We start from the raw sequence: 17,871 nt of genomic DNA, 5'->3' as shown, positions 1-17,871 counted from the left end.
AGTGAAGAAGAGCCAATTCGGCAGACTAGAGGTGGTGGAGATGAGGTGCCTCAAAGCTATAGAGGTGGTTACTAGGAAAGATAAACTAAGAAATGAGACCATCAGAGAAAGAACAAAAGTTAGAAAGTTCAGAGAGAAGATACAAGAGAGCAGACTTAGGTGGTATAGACCAGCGTTTCTCAACCTTTTTTCAGTCACGGCACCCTTCAGAAGTATGCAAATTCTCAAGGCACCCCCATATAAACAGGGTTCCCACACTTTCTTAAACATCAAATTCAAGGACTTTTCAAGGACATTCAAGGCCTAATTCCATCAAATTCAAGGACCCAGCACAGTATAGTTTGAGGCCCTGTCCACACGGCAACGGATTCAGGTGAATCTGATAAAATTGTTTATCGTTTCGGCCTGGCGTCCACACGGCACCGGCGTTTTGGGTGCCCCAAAACGAAATCTTTTGAGAACGGGTCCCAGAGTGGAAAAATATGGCAACGGCACCGTTGCGAAGTCGTCTGGATGAGTAGAACGGATTTGTTTACGATGACGTCACAACCACATGACTGTCAGTGCTTCACGCCGGGTAGAAGTATAACGAACTCGATGAGAGTTGTCAACAAATCCTATAACTTGGTTCATGAAACGCGCTTACAAAATATTTTCACTGTGAATATTTACTGTGTAATGGTGCAAAGTGTGTGTGAGAGAGAGAGAGAGAGAGAGAGAGAGAGAGAGAGAGAGAGAGAGAGAGAGAGAATAGCCCTTAGGGCAGAGTCTTTAGTCCAAACACTGCGGAAGCTAATGTGGCTAATGCTACAGAAGAAGGGGTTTATGCGCATGCGTCTACTTCTTCTTATATTGTTCTGGTGTCTCCAATGGGACCGTCTTACAGCGCACCTAGAGGTGTGGCATGTGTATTGCATCGTTTTCACCAAGCGTTGCGTTGCCATATGGACCCGAAATTTAACTGATCCGTTGCCCATGTGGACGCGATATTTTAAAAAAAAATCTCGTTGCCGTTGTCGTGTGGATGTAGCCTGAGAGACGGATCAAGGTTAATTACTGTTACAACACTAAGAATTTTTATAATGAGAACTAGCAGGCTTTACAAAAGCTCACAGTCAACAATTAAACCGAGAGAGAGGCTTGAATGTGTTAAGACTTCGCTATTGTACTGTTACAGTGATGGCAGACTATGTGGTCTCTTGCCTTCTCTAACACAGCACAGCAAAACAGTGTGTAAGTTGAGCGATAAAGTAAACTGCTTGTTTATTTCATTAGCACCAGTTTCACAACACAAACACATTTTTGATGAACATGGCCATGGCCAAATGAGTAGACAAATAAATGCCATCTGCCTCAAGAAAGTGCGACAGTCACCATCACGTGCATGAGTGACTGAAGTTGAATGATGCAGGTTAAACAGCGGCAAGAGAGCTAACGTTAAGCAAACTTTGTGGATGTAACTCTGTATTGTAGAGCTTGCCAAAGTTAATTCCAAGCCCATGTGGTTATATCAGCTAATGATGAATGATGGTACTTGATGCAGTGCTGTCTGAGGGTCTTCAATTTCTATTTTTGCACAAAATATATAAATTCAAGGACTTTCAGTGACCCATGTCTATTTATGTATATTTTCAAAAACTTTCAAGGCCTTGATTTTTTTTTCTCAAATTCACAAACTTACAAGGATTTCAAGGACCCGTGGGAACCATGTATAAAATATACGCAGTCACGCTGACCATACTGACCCCGGAAGTGACGTTGTGACATGGGAAAGGGGGCCGTGAGACAAATTTTGATGATGCATGAGGCGGCGATGATCTGCATTAGTGTAACTATCGTTTTTTGGAATTTTAAATCATTTTATTTATTTCAATGTTAGAATATATAATTTTTTGACGGCACACCTAACGAAGCCAGACGGCACCCCAGGGTGCTGCAGCACCCCGGTTGAGAAAGGCTGGTATAGACACATAAAGAGGAATAATTAGATGGGTAGCGGAAAGAATGGAAATAGGGAAGAGACCTAGAGAATGCCCAAAGAAAAGATAGGGGGGATGTCATCAAAGAGGATGCTCAGCAGATTGACCTGACCCGGGTGAGTGATAGACAAAAATGGAGAGTGGCTATATGGAAACCCGACCCCCCCTTGAGGGGATTATATGGGCTGATGAAGAAGAAGAAGAAAGTGGTAATTCATTCTGACTTATGAATAAAAATCGATCAATAAATATACTTTACATAGCATTCGTGAAGGCCAATGCTAGCTTGCCTGCGACACTTGGTACTGTTAGCGTGGCAGTCCCGTTACCTTCCAGCCAGTGTAGCAGTAGTGTTAGCGAAGGCCAACGTTAGCTTACCCACGACTCGGTGCTGTTAGCACGGCAGTCCAGTTATCTTCCAGCTGGTGTAGCAGTAGCAGTAGCCAAGGCCAACGCTAGCTGACCCGTGACTCGGTGCTGTTAGTGCAGCAGTCCAGTTAAACTGCTTCCATAACCATCTCTTTTTATTCATCTCAGACAAAAAGTACCTCAGACTAAACTTCACTGAAATACCGTTTTCTCTTCTGTTCCTCGGTCTTCCTTGGGGTTTGGATGGCTCTTTCTTTCTTTATCTATACCTCGAAGCATGAGTAGCCTGTTTTATGTAAATTAGATGTACATCAGGGAAAATTTGGTGTCATGTGCAAATGACACAAATAATGAACTAGTGGGTGTGGAACCTGTGTCCACGCAGCGGAAGCCAATTCACTATTTGTGTTCATAACAGTTTAATGAATCAGATTGCTTCTTCTGTACTCTTGTTTCTGCAAAATGTTCACAATTAAGCGTCCCTTTAAAGATTGGTGCCATCACGAATTCCTCTAAATTGTAGCCCAAAACCTGGTTTCTTCTGCCAAGAGGTTAGTACTTGGCAATAGATGGATCTTTCAACAAGTTATCCCCAAATACACATACAGTACATACAAATAAACAAATAAAATATTTGCATAAACACAACATAATTTTTAAATACCCTGGTCTTAATTGAAGAATGCTGTTTGTAAGATAATCCTATAACTATACTTTAAATTCTCACAAACAAGCAAGAAAAACATTTGTTTGTCTACATTTATTTAATTAAAAAATCAATTGCTTAAAATTCTGTTTGATCCAACTCATTCATTTCCAAACAGCATCCCTGCCTTTATCATGAATATTTCATCACTTTAAATTCTTTATGTTAGAAGCACTGCAGTAGTAACCCCACTGGAAGATGGTATGGGGGCCTGGCTTCCACCGCAGCTATTTGGAATGACGCTTCTTCTGCGGCTCAGTCCCACTCCCTCTGTTGGATTTCACTTGTCCATTAGTGCCATCTGTGCCCGGCTGTGCCGTCTGTGAGTGTCCGTGCTCCGCCAAAACGACTGGCATTTTCTCTCAAACAACCAGAGGATGGTGCCCAGAGCTGTTAGCTGGCAATGATGTACCCTTACCCTGACAAAAATATTCTGGGGAAAGAGGAAGGGTAGTGATTAGGAAACATCTGCACGCTTTCTGTGACGTCACCTGTGCAGTTTTTATGGGAAAAGGCTTTCTGTGCTGATCTGTTCACTAGCTGGTGGTGCTTGAGTGAGAAATTCTGAGTTATTCTTTAACTATTTTTTATATTTTAAAAACTTACAAAAAAAATGTCATGAATGCATACCACTGCTGACTGAAAAAAGCTCTGTTTTAAGCTTTGATTGCATTTGATTTTATTCACTGGATCTATTTAACATAGTGGTGTGGTGTGGTGAAGTGCAGTGGTGTGCAAGAACAGCGTTGTGGTTGTATATATATAGAGAGATATTTCTTTCTTTCTTTTTTTTTCCAAAAATTGAAATGGTGGTTAAAGGAAGCAACAGTTCTCTGGTACTGAGTCAACATCCTGTCACTCTGCCTATGGTTTGAATCTAGAAACCATTTGTGCTTTAGCTTTCCGGTCCCAGCATAGAGTCATGATGTACACTTATATGCACGCTCCATTTATAAAAACATTTGGAGCTTTCAGAAAGGAGCTGAATTACCATGAATATTTTTTACCGCTGCTTTTTTTTCTGCTGTATTTTATTAACTCCAGTTAATGTGTTTTAAACACCTGCTGTCTTGCAACAAGTGTTGTCTTTCCACACTGTTTTAGGCCAGTCATAATATTTATTTGTTGGAATAACCATGACAATTATTTTCTAGTCAAGTATTGATCCTTATGGCTCCTGTACCAACAGACAACTCAATAGATTTGTTCTGTTTCTTAATGCTCTATTCAATCTTTGGGGTGGCACGGTGGTGTAGTGGTTAGCAATGTTACCTCACAGCTAGAAGGAAAGAAGGTTCCAGGTTTGAACCTCATGGCCAACGGAGGCCTTTCTGTGTGGAGTTTGCATGTTCTCCCCGTGTCTGTGTGGGTTTCCTCTGGGCGCTCTGGTTTCCCCCACAGTTCTAAGACATGCAGATTAGGTAAAATACCCAGCCAAGTCAAACCAGTGCATACTTAGTGCCAGTCCCAAGCCCGGATAGATTGGAGAGGGTTGTGTCAGGAAGGGGATCCGATGTAAAACCTATGCCAAATCAAATATGTGGAACAGATCCACTGTGGCGACCCCAAACAGGAGCATCCGAAAAAAGAAGATTGTACGTTCAATCTTTATTGGGTTAAGGGACTTGCTCAAAGGCCCAACAGTGCTACCTTGGCAGTGTTGATTAATTGCCCAAACCATAATCACTGAACTGGATTTTTGAGTACAGTTCCTTAATAATACTAACTTAGCAGTAAGTAATCAAGTGTCGCCAAAGTAGTTCCTCAGTAATTACTAATCACACTGTTGACTGACGTGTAATGATTTAGTAAATAATATTAAATTATTATCCGGACAAAATGGTAACAACTATAATATATGCATCTATAATAAACTGGTCAACTCATCACTATTACTCTGACAAAATTGTAATGACTTCTTATTCAATTCTAGATATCATCTTCTCATCAAGACATAATGTAATGATACTTATGGCCCTTGTATTAAAGGACAAATCAGTTGCTCTGTTACGCTCTGATACTGCTCTCAAATATTCCTGTTAAATGGGATCATATGTATATGTTTACATCCTACCATCTTTTCTGACAAGAAAAGACCTTATGGTGCATTGGTCTTGTCATTGCACAGAGAAAATCATCCAAACAACCATCTGAATAATCAAACAACAAATCAATCACATGGAGAGATTGGTAGCTGATATCTTAATGCCACTGAGAGTTATTGTGTGTTTACCCTTAACTCTGCCTCTGTCATTATTGCAAATATGGACATGGTGATAAACTGTGTGCAAATGTTACGATACTGGATGTGAGCATAAGTATTTTATGACCAGCTCAAGATTAAAAAGCTTCACTTCCCTTCGCGTCACCTGGTTTAATGCAGAACCGGTCAAAGCTTTATCGCTCCTCCTTTAAAAAAAAAAAAAGGTATTCTGAGATAAATATTATGTTAGCACAAGGTGCTATTTTATGTTCTTGTAAATTACACAGCAGAAGCCCTTTTGAAAGACTTCTCATTTTGGTTTGGTATTTGAATGATACATATTGGTAGTGTGCATAAATCAGTACACACCTGTTATACGGGAATATTTAGAGAATGCTTCTCTTAAAGAAGAAAAAAAAACTTTACTGTGACATGTTCAAGTGCATTACAGTGAAATTCCTTTATCCTCGCTTGCTTGGGTTAAGGGCCTTGCTTTACGGACCAAAGGTGTCATCTTAGTAACGCTGATTGGTACCCCAAGCCTTAACCAAAGGCTTTGATTTTTAACTATAAGTTCTGGTAACACTTTACAATATAGTTCCTTAATTAATGCTTAAGTACTTACTTATCAGTAAGTAATCAAGTGCAACCATAGTCGTTCCTCGACAACTCAACTGTCTATGAGCAACAATGATGGCTTCATTAAGATGTGCAGAAACACAGATGGGCCACGGGGCCCGCACCAGAGTGTTAAGTCGTCCACAGTGGTGACATGAATGGCCTGGTTGACCTGCTATGGAATGTCTGGTTTTGTGAGCCCTCGTATACTCCCTTTGACGCTTGTCTTCAATTGCAGACACTGAGCTTTTAACTATGCTTTGCTATGTTGCTCTATCCGAGGCATCCCTTTCCCACATCTGATTGATAACTCCAGCATTCTTCATGTTCCTCTTCAAAACATCTTTGTACCTCAGTTTCTGTCCTCCTTGTCTCCTCTTTCCTAGGCTCAGTTCTCCATAGAAAACGGCTCAGGTAGTCGCATGTCAGGCATGCACCACTGAAGCCTCATGAAGTTGGGAGGCTTCCATGCTTACTGTATTGGCTCGCCCAAGAACTTCTACATCGGGGACCATGTCCTGTTATCTTATTTTGAGGATTTGATGCAGGTGTTGACGGAGTTGTAGCTTTATCAGTTTCTTGAAGTGTTTACAGTAGAGTGTCACGCACTCGGTGGCGTAAAGCAGAAATGGCAGTACTGCGGCATTGTATACTTTCAAATTGGTGGTTCCCTTGATATCATGGCACAACCATAGTTGCTTTTGTAATGCACCAAAGGCTTTGGTGGCAGCTTGAATCCGGTGGTCTACCTCGAAGTCTGATGAGTTTGTGTTGGGAACTGCACTGCCTAAGTAGACGAAACTCTCAGAACTCCTAAGAGGCATTCCATTGATCAAAACAATGTTGTTTGACCTTGCCTGTGGCTCAGGTGAGGGTTGGTACAGGAGTTCTATTTTGTGGTATTGATTTTCAATCCAAAGAGGGTTGTAGCAAAGCGATCAACAATTCCCTGCATGTCGTCCAAATCTGTTGCTACAAATGCAGAGTCATCTGTCGGCAAATTTGCCGAGTTTTGGTTGAGGACTCGAGTCTGACAAGATTGAAGAGTTTGCCCTCTGATCAAGCCCTAATGTAGACTCCTCAACAACTAATCACTGTAATAAACTACTATGTACTTAAGCATTAATTAAGGAACCGTCCATCCATTATCCGTAACTGCTTATCCTGTGCAGGGTCGTGGGCAAGCTGGAGCCTATCCCAGCTGACTATGGGCGAGAGGCGGGGTACACCCTGGACAAGTCGCCAGGTCATTGCAGGGCTTAAGGAACCATATAGTTCCTATGACCAAAGTTCCTTATTCTTACATATTGGGCCATTCAGAGCTGAAGACTTAAGTCATTGACTTCAGACCAAAGTGAAATCAGTATTTATGTTGGGATATTTGTGAGTATTCAGAGACGGGTTAAGCATAAGTCAACGTACATAAGTCAAGTTAGGTGCACTTACAGAGAACAACAATTCAGCTTCACATATCGTGTTGGACTACATGATGTTCCTTACTCAGACTAATACCATGGAAGATAAGTTCAAGAATTGAATTGTACATAACTGAGACACACTTTTGTTTTATTCAAACTCCACCCTGGCTGTATAAGGGCCCAGTCCCACAACAGTGATAACTATATCTATACCTACAGTGGTGCTTGAAAGTTTGTGAGCCCTTTAGAATTTTCTATATTTCTGCATAAATATGACCTAAAACATCATCAGATTTTCACACAAGTCCTAAAAGTAGATAAAGAGAACCCAGTTATACAAATGAGACAAAAATATTATACTTGGTCATTTATTTATTGAGGAAAATGATCCAATATTACATATCTGTGAGGGGCAAAAGTATGTGAACCTTTGCTTTCAGTATCTGGTGTGACCCCCTTGTGCAGCAATAACTACAACTAAACGTTTCCGGTAACTGTTGATCAGTCCTGCACACTAGCTTGGGGGAATTTTAGCCCATTCCTCCGTACAGAACAGCTTCAACTCTGGGATGTTGGTGGGTTTCCTCACCTGAACTGCTCGCCTCAAGTCCTTCCACAACATTTCGATTGGATTAAGGTCAGGACTTTGACTTGGCCATTCCAAAACATTAACTTTATTCTTCTTTAACCATTCTTTGGTAGAATGACTTGTGTGCTCAGGGTCGTTGTCTTGCTGCATGACCCACCTTCTCTTGAGATTCAGTTCATGGACAGATGTCCTGACATTTTCCTTTAGAATTCGCTGGTATAATTCAGAGTTCATTGTTCCATCAATGATGGCAAGCCGTCCTGGCCCAGATGCAGCAAAACAGGCCCAAACCATAATACTACCACCACCATGTTAAACAGATGGGATAAGGTTCTTAAACTGGAATGCAGTGTTTTCCTTTCTCCAAACATAACGCTTCTCACTTAAACCAAAAATTCTATTTTGGTCTCATCCGTCCACAAAACATTTTTTCCAATAGCCTTCTGGCTTGTCCACATGATCTTTAGCCAACTGCAGATGAGCAGCAAAGTTCTTTTTAGAGAGCAGTGGTTTTCTCCTTGCGACCCTGCCATGCACACCATTGTTGTTCAGTGTTATCCTGATGGTGGACTCATGAACATTTAACATTAGCCAATGTGAGAGAGGCCTTCAGTTGCTTAGAAGTTACCCTGGGGTCCTTTGTGACCTCGCTGACTATTACACGCCTTGCTCTTGGAGTGATCTTTGTTGGTCGACCACTCCTGGGGAGGGTAACAATGGTCTTGAATTTCCTCCATTTGTACACAATCTGTCTGACTGTGAATTGGTGGAGTCCAAACTCTTTAGAGATGGTTTTGCAACATTTTCCAACCTGATGAGCATCAACAATGCTTTTTCTGAGGTCCTCAGAAATCTCCTTTGTTTGTGCCATGATACACTTCCACAAACGTGCTGTGAAGATCAGACTTTGATAGATCCCTATTCTTTAAATAAAACAGGGTGCCCACTCACACCTCATTGTCATCTCACTGATTGAAAAGGCCTGATTCTAATTTCACCTTCAAATTAACTGCTAATCCTAGAGGTTCACATACTTTTGCCACTCACCGATATGTATTATTGGATCATTTTCCTCAATAAATAAATGACCAAGTATAATATTTTTGTCTCATTTGTTTAACTGGGTTCTCTTTATCTACTTTTAGGACTTGTGTGAAAATCTGATGATGTTTTAGGTCATATTTATACAGAAAATTCTAAAGGGTTCATAAACTTTCAAGCATCACTGTATAACTACAACTATGACTATACCTCTGCCTGGATTTAGTTCCAGTCTGGAGCAGTCACACCACAACTATAATCCCGACTATAGTATTGGTTGGTCCTGTCACTCAGGTAAATAAATGCATGCAGCTAAGGAATAGTCATGGAAGTTTTTTCTAAGTAGTAGCACATTATTCTGGGTCATACTGTACAGCTTGGACTTCAAAACAACCCATGCAAACACTCCAGTGGTTGACAAAATACGGATAGGTAACAGACTATGGAAATATAATAAAAAAAAGGATAAAAATACGAAGTGGTTACAGATTTTAATACAGCTGCATCATTGATGCTAATAATTTACAAATTGGTCCCGGACGTTTCAGTGTATCAGAGATTGGCTACTGATTTCATACGGATGATGTATCACAGATAAAAAATTTTTTTACCTGCATTTATATGTTTACTTTATTAATTTACTATTGATATTTCATGGAGAATAATCACATAACCATAAATAAAAGATCCATGCTTTGTATTATATTTTTATTTTCTGTGAATCCATATTCCGTGACTTCATGATGCAAAGATAAAAGTACAAAGATGCCTGGGGAAAAATAGCACGTGCTCAGACAACGTCACATGTAAACAATTACCTGATTAGTCAGATGTTTGATCGGATCAGGTCCAGGTCTGGAAATATTGCTCCAGTAGTAATCTCACCGATACGGATAAACCCAGGCCTGGGCTATAGGTATCATTATCGATCTGGTGTGAGCACCAACCACATAAATTGCAGGGGACCGATTTATTTATAGTTATTGTTATAGTTATAGTTATTGTGGGACCAGGCCTTAATTCTCATGTCATGCTTGAATAGAGTTTAAGTTTGAGATCTGAATACCGATGCATACAATTTCAGTGTTAAATCTATGCACACATAACTCAAATCTGGATACAGCCCATATTCAAAACACTGAAGAGTAATTTCATTCAAGATAGGATGTTGATTCTTCAGTATTTAGTGCTTCTTCTGGGACTAACCATCAGCCTATTTGCAGCTGTAGCTCTTGTCCCATGCTGAACATTTAATGTGTTCAATATGTAAAGTCAGAACTAATGTAACTTGCTGTATTGCATCATTGAGTTTTCAGGACGACGCCCTATCAAAATTTGTCACAGTGTGAATATTTGTTCTATCTGTTGATTACAGTAGACTTTAGCAAGTCCATGATATATATTAAATATTTAATTTTATCTTTGTGCAATTATTTAGAGAGAATATAAAAAAAACTTATTATTGTTCTCTAATATTGTTGACTCTCTTATTGGCTATAGTAGAAACATTCAAACATGGAAGTATTTTTATTCAAACATTTTAAGATGACAGGTTACGGATCTGCGAATAAGCCAGAGTTTAATTGCACAGATCCTGCCTGCACTTACTGAATCTCAGTTTCAGAGAGCAGGGAATTGTGAAACAGCTCCTCAGAGAGTTCTAACGTCAAGGGAATCAAGCTGTTCCAGTGCACGGGTTTAGTAGAAGATGAGATGCCATCTTGCAGATGGACTGGTCCATTGGCCTGGTGCCCCAACACACTGCACAATCAGCACGACATGCTCTCTGAAGCCTGACGCTATCAACATTGTGTGCTATGGAAATTGCTCCAAGCATAAGAACATCGAAAGGAGATGATGTCATGAAGTCTGCTTTTGGCTGCTCTTTGTAGGTGTTAGATATGTTTTGAAATAGAGATGGATAGTCTTTTGATGAGACCGAGGCTTTTATTTAAAACGGAGAGAAATCAAAATGTGTTTTGGAAGGTTTTAATAAGATCTATGTTCTCAGAAACTGTCATGCGCTTTCCTTTCTTGCCTCCCTTTTTTTCTCTTGAGATGTATGAAGCTGCTCCATGGACTGGAGAAGGACAGGGAATTTTTTGTTGTGATTTTGTTAAAGCTTAACATATTAGCAACTTTAAATACAGAGGGTGTTTTTTTTTTTAAAGCCTTTGTGAAAGTCTTTGCTGAATTATGAAATATAAAATCTTTTTCTGATGATCTTTAAATGTTCACTTTACAACCCATCTATCTGATTCCGTGACTACTGACATCCAGCCCTATATCCTTCTATTCTCTTGGCATTGTCATGGTTGGGTCTTGCCCACCTCAGGCCACCATGGCACAGAGTGCAGTAGGAAATGCCAAACCGGAGCCGGCTGCTGCGTTGGAGCGAGTGGTTCAGAGCGGGACTGACCGTATTGTATCACACCTGGTCTGCTCTCTGGGCCGTTGTGTGCAGAGCAGGGCAGCTTTTCAGAGCTCCTCTGTCAAAGCTCTTGAAATCCAGTGAACTTAACGGCGCAGCCGGCCATGGCCAAAACAGCATCTGATGCGCCTTATTTGTTGACAGAACGAGATCTAGCACAGAGGGTCTGCCTCACATGGCTTACAGGAGAAGCCTTCCATTCGTGGAGAGTATATGGCACTGCCGGGTTTCGTCCAATGTGCATTAGCACTTGCAAAAGTAGGGCAAATGACAGCAACTTAAAGTGTTTATTTATGGTCCTGGTAGTTGAGTATTTTTAACCAAAGAGGCATGGCAGTGGTGATAAATTTTATTTGATGGATGGAGCAACAGAGTTGACTAAAAAAAATAGGTATTGCCTTATTGTTACCTAAAGTTTTGACTGTTGTAGTAACCTTTGTTTGTTAAAATTGACTGTACATTTTACTGGCAACAGAGTTGCTAATAGGGTTACCAGTAAAATATTGTTGTTGTTTTTTTACAATCAACAACTGTAAATATGCCTACGGTACAATACCATAATGTCTTACATAGTATAAAATGACACACTTTGTTGGCTGATGCTTTGTTTGGTCAAGTCCACCTCTTCGTGACTCATGGACTTTAGCACTCCAGTTCCTGCTTCTCTCTGAGGCCCTTCAGATTCATGTTCATGGTGCAGGATACAACTGAGCTAGGGTCTTGCTGAAGGACCCAACCTATGTTCAGGGATTTGAACCCACACTTTCTCATCTGTAACTCAAAGCCTGAAGCATTGAAGCACCATGACATTACATTAATGGCCTTTAGCATACACTCTTATCCAGAATGATGTACAACATACCCAGAGCAGCCTGGGGAGCAGTTGGGGGTTTGGTGCTTTGCTCAAGGGATTGCTTCAGCTGTTCCTGCTGGTGCAGGGAATCGAACCGGTGACCTTTTGGTCCCAAAATGCTTCTCTAACCATTAGGCCATGGCTTCCCCCATTAGAATTAGAGTCATATGGTGGCTACTTTTTGAACGATAAACCAAAGCTTGACGAGACTTCACAAAATCAAACAATGTATGAACAAATGCTATAATTTATAGACCAGATCTGCCACCACAGCTATCTCAACTAGCTTACACTTCAACCACAGAATGAACTCATGAGACAATATAGCAGATTATGTTTTATGTTGTACTATGTATTTTTACTTACAAAATAAAAAAAATTTCTCTGAATCGTTTGGGTCACTTGTCGATTAACCAACATTGACATGAATTAACTATAAAGTCGCAGTGGTAACTTACCATGACCAGTGACTAGTGAATGATATAAGCTGTGTACTTTCTATTTTCAAAACTGAAAGCATAAATCTACTGTTTTGTGGTTACTATGGTTACAATTACAGTTAGATTCAGGATTCGGTAGAGAACAGCTTTACTAGATATCCTGTAGGTCGCTGCATACATACAATACATACAGTATGTTATTTATGTACAGTATTATCCAATGTCCTGAAAAATCACAAAGACGTGTGTGTGTGTGTGTGTGTGTGTGTGTAAAGGAATAAGCTGTGCGAGAGCTCCCTCTTTTTGCCAGTTGTTTAATGTCTCCAGTGGTCTGAAATGAGCTCTGAAGCCAATAAACTCTTTACACTCTGCCACTGAGGGACAGAGAGACTAACAAACTGGACATAACTTCACACTAATAAACTAATACACTAATATATCTGTGTATGTGCAGGGAACAGAGCAGAAACTGGGTTCATATAATTCGAGCACACTTTGTATCAACGCCGTGTATTTATCCTTGTCATGGTCATATCTTTGGCTTTCATATTTAAACGTTCTATCAAAAACACACACACACACATTTTCAGGTTTTAATACTTTAGTGTTCTGAGAGAATGTGTCAGGATATTAAATGTCATAAATTAATTATAATAACAGCTCATTTTCATGTGTGAGGAAAACTGTATGATTATGAAACCCTAATGGAACAGGGTGTGTGTGTGTGTGTGTGTGTGTGTGTGTGTGTGTGTGTGTGTGTGTGTGTGTGTGTGTATATATATTTACAAAATGGCCCATATTTGAGTATACAGTTACATATATAGCATTTTATTGTTTTAAATATTTCTTTCTTTCTTTTTTTTGAAGCCTTTAATGAATGAATCCTTGCTTTCACCATCATCTCCAATCACATTACATGCAGATTTATTCAACAGGAACATTCAGACTCACTCATGATGAATTAATTACTCATTAAAATATTAGAGTAGATTATTTAAAAAAAAAAGGTGTCTGTGATGTTATTATTAAAGAAATGTAAGAAAGTTCATGGACTCTAAATATCGTGTTAACTTTTTAGTGTCAAATTAACTTTTTTCTTAATGTCTTTATTTTCTTTCTTTCAGGGACGCTGCATGAATTTCAGTCGAGTCCCTCGTCACTAGACAGACTTCAATCATCAAAATGTAAGGATTGAGAAAACATCAGAGGAAAAAAAATAGTGATTTCATGTGTGTGTGTGTTTTTTTGAGACAATATCCTTTGTCCTTTGGCTGTTGTGTTACAGCATGTATATTAGGTTAATAATCTTTGAATTTTATTCAAATTTATATTGGCCATTTCATTACATCTGAACTTGTTTCCCATTCTAAAGACTTAAATCCTGGTTTTCTGAATGTTTTAAGCTTAATTTCTGATAAGCACAATAGTTTGAGACAGATATGGATAGTATTTTTATACACACCATGGGCTTAACATATTCCGACCATATTGTGTCTTATGTGGGGGGCGGGAAGAAAAAGCTAATTTTAAGGACACAGACGGAGGCTACTTTGGAGGGGAAAATAAAAAGAGGAAGATTGTTTGCCGTTGGAGTCAATAATCCCAGTAGGCTTGGTGAGTGCAGAAAGTCCAGTGCCTCTTGGCAATGTCTCACCACAAAGCCTCGCCAGTATCGCCCAGTGCCTAGCGGGACCACTGACTGCAAATCCTGTCATTTTAACACTGAGAAGTGCACACGCATGACAAACTGTAGACAGAACGCCCTAAGGTCTTGGACGCGCTAGGACTTTGCCCTTTAGTTTCGTGGAGACACCTTTCCATCATCATGCACTCGGGAATAGAGAAATTAACAGAGCGTTATTTTACCACGAGACATCACATAAACAAAGTGGCTACTTTTGAGGGACTTTAAGAGTTGTGTGTGCGATTTTTTTTTGTCACTAATACACTGACTATCACGATTTATAAATGCAAATACTTTTAACATATAGATATAAATATAGATGTGGACTTAAATATGACTTGATGACTTAAAAGTATCAAAAATAATTAAAATAATTGAAGGCAAGAGCAAGCAGCAGCCTGCGAAGTATGTGCTCATGTTTTTTGGGGGTTTTTTATGCCTTCTGACACTGAATGACCCATTACTCTCTCTGCATCAACTGGAATTAAAAGACCCATCATGCAAAACCCAAAATGCAAATTTTGAAAAGGTGTCATATGAACGAGTATTGTTCATTTCCAGATATTATCCTCATCTATCTCACTCTCTCTCACACACACGCACATACACACAAAAGTAAGCAATATATATATATATATTATTTGTACATTCGTACGATGCGCTGTCATGATGCCGCTCAGGAAATGATGCCAGTACAGTTAGAAATGCCATCGGGGGGGAAACAGGGCAGCAGCTGAGGGGGAAAAAAAAGGCTCGAACGATCCAGTCACTTTGGATGCGCTACTTCAGATGCAGAATGGATATTCGAGTGGAAATCTGACAAAGCGCGCCAGCTTTGATGGGAAGCGGTATAGACAATGACCAGTGGCTGGGTCAGTGGGATGTCTCGATGCAAGCAGGGAAGCTTATCAAATGACACTAAAAATAAGTTCAACAACCATCAAGTTTGAGGGGGGAATGGAAAAGGGGTGCAGACGCTTCCATTCGGCGTGCAGGCGAGAGCTCGGAGACAGTAGGGGTATTGCCGTAGCACGCCGCTCTAATTATTCTTTTGTTATCTTCATTTGAATTTTAAACGCCATGATTTACTCCTCAGGCCGCAATTCAAAAAAAAAGTCTCGGAATAAACAAAAAAAAAAGGAAAAAATAAATCATATTTGCAAGAAACTCATTCCATTTTTTTTTCCGACATGTACAAAAATTTGTTGCCTTTTCTTAGTTTATTTTATGTCACGGATTCATGAACTGTTACTCATCCTCATTAGACATGTGCACAGCGGTAACACAGCTTTTTATCTTACTATCTCCGCATGTAAAAGTTAGCACAACAATTCAGCCTTGTGCACTGTTGTGGAGAGTTTGAAGGTTAGCATAACATTTTCTTAATTTGTAATTTTTGTTTTTTTAATATATACATATAATAAGTATTTTTTTCTTTCATTCTGTTTTTCTGTTCAAAGCATTTTATATTTATGTGTTTTATAATCATCACATTGAGTCTTTCTTTTTTTCTGTGTGCACAATAATGTACTTTCGCAGGGATGAGTGGCTTCCCTTGGACTGAAATACCAGTCTTGTTTTGCACCTTTCGTATTTACAAGACTGAATTTCAAAACGTATTTCTGTTTCTTACTCTTCAGTAAACAACACCGTCACCATGCAAATGTGTTATTATTATTATTATTATTATTATTATTATTAAATGTAATATTTTTATACTCCTTCATTTTAAGGTGACATGCAAATAATAATAATGATGAACAGAAAATGTTAAGTATTTTTTATGAAAATAGTTCATTAAAAATGTTTTTAATATCATTTTTGTTTGTTTTTTTTAATGAAATTAAATCTTTGATAATGCTGTGATTTTCAACATTGAATGTGTAATTTAATTGGCATCAAAAGAAAAAAAAGTGTATATTTTCAGGAATAATTTATTTAACAATAACATACAAGTTCATGTGGAGCTGCTCCAACGTTACGATACTCCATTTATGTCCTTTTTTTTAAATATTCCAGTCATTCTCATTCATATTCAGTATTACTAATTCTACTCATCATATGCATATTGAAAATGTGAAAACTGAGTGAAAAAAGTTTGCTGGCTGATGCCTCGTATAAAGGGCATTATTTCTGTGTGTAAGTAGACCAGTCCAAGTTTATACATTGCAGCAGTAGTATTGACCGATATAGTGCTATGTTTCACGTGTGCTAAAATATCCTGTAGTCACCAAACCCTCGCTATGCATTGTGAGCGAAATCATCTTCATGGAGCTTTGCTGAAACATTTAATTTGCATTATTGTTCTGTCCATTTGTATGAAATAAATGTAGCTATATTTTGCCAAGTGGAGCTGTGGTCACTCTGCATAAGCACCCAGATGGTATCACTGAACACTAACAGATTCATCAGACACACACACACACACACACAAGCAGATTAACACTCAGCTGAGCATTTTGTGGAGCTTCAAACACGTCGCAGTAACATTCATAGAGTCAAACCTGTATTTTCATATGCTTTTAATTCTGCTCATTTATGAAGGATTTATAATCAAATATCTGATGTAAAGAACTTTTTCACAGGATGTCAGTAAACTACGACATCATTCCAACAGCAATAATAACAACAACACGTACTACGAACACTTAAATTGCATCCTTCTTTTCTTGGATTATTTATTTAAAGCAGTAACTTCGTACACTCAGTAAAACTGAACAGTTAGTGACTGTGTTTGTTGCTTCATGTTTAATCATGATAGCAGTTTTATAACATTTATAAGGAAAAAGGGAAAAGGAGGAAAAAGAAAAAAAAATTTCTATAAAATAATACGATGACGACCTTACCAGGTACAGTCTATTTAACTGGATATTATATCCAGCTCAGGACACTGTATTAATTTATTTTACAGTGTTATAACTGTACATTTTAAGTATGTTTAAAATATAATTATATTAAAAGCAATTTATATCGGTATATATAATTAACATTTACTATTTTATTATTCTATTTTATATCCTAAGTTTAATAATCAATTAAAATACAATGAAAATAAGAATGTGTTTAAGGGCAGTACACTGGTGGAGCTCCATGGCCCGATCTTGAGCTCGGGTTGCTCTCTGTGTGGAGCTGCACATGTTCTCCATGTGTTCCACCTCCTAAGAACATGTATGTAGGTGGATTAGTTACGCAGAATTGCCCCTAGATGTGAATAATTGTGAATGTGTGTCTGCATGGTGACCTCGATGGACTGGCATTTCATCAATGGATTCCCAGTGTTCCCAGGACAGGCTCTGGATCCACCATGACCCTGACCAGGATCAAGCAATTACTAAAGATGGATGAAAAATAAAACAAGTAAACGCCTGTCACTGATTTCTCTTCACTGATCTACCCATAATACCCCTGCCTCAATCTGTAGGTCTTTGTTCACACTATTTCCTGCTTCAGAATGAAAGACTGTTAAGGGAAAACATTTTCCACCCTGATTCCTATCTACCACATCTGGAGCATGTGTGTGATTATCACGAGACAATACTT

At 39.0% G+C, this 17,871-nt stretch overlaps 1 protein-coding gene across 3 annotated transcripts in view; it reads left to right on the top strand.

The window, feature by feature from the left end:
- Positions 1 to 16,678, top strand: part of antxr2a (ANTXR cell adhesion molecule 2a) — an 89,254-nt gene extending 72,576 nt beyond the window's left edge. For all 3 annotated transcript variants that reach the window (XM_060907249.1, XM_060907250.1, XM_060907248.1), the window contains one exon: positions 13,772 to 16,678. In XM_060907249.1, coding sequence (XP_060763232.1) covers positions 13,772 to 13,810 — 39 coding nt within the window. In that variant the 3' untranslated portion in view covers positions 13,811 to 16,678. The remainder of the gene's footprint in view (positions 1 to 13,771) is intronic.
- Positions 16,679 to 17,871: the final 1,193 nt, after the last annotated feature.

Source organism: Neoarius graeffei, chromosome 24 (assembly GCF_027579695.1).
Source record: "Neoarius graeffei isolate fNeoGra1 chromosome 24, fNeoGra1.pri, whole genome shotgun sequence".
Lineage (NCBI taxonomy): Eukaryota > Metazoa > Chordata > Actinopteri > Siluriformes > Ariidae > Neoarius > Neoarius graeffei.
This window is presented reverse-complemented; position numbering and strand designations above follow the sequence as displayed.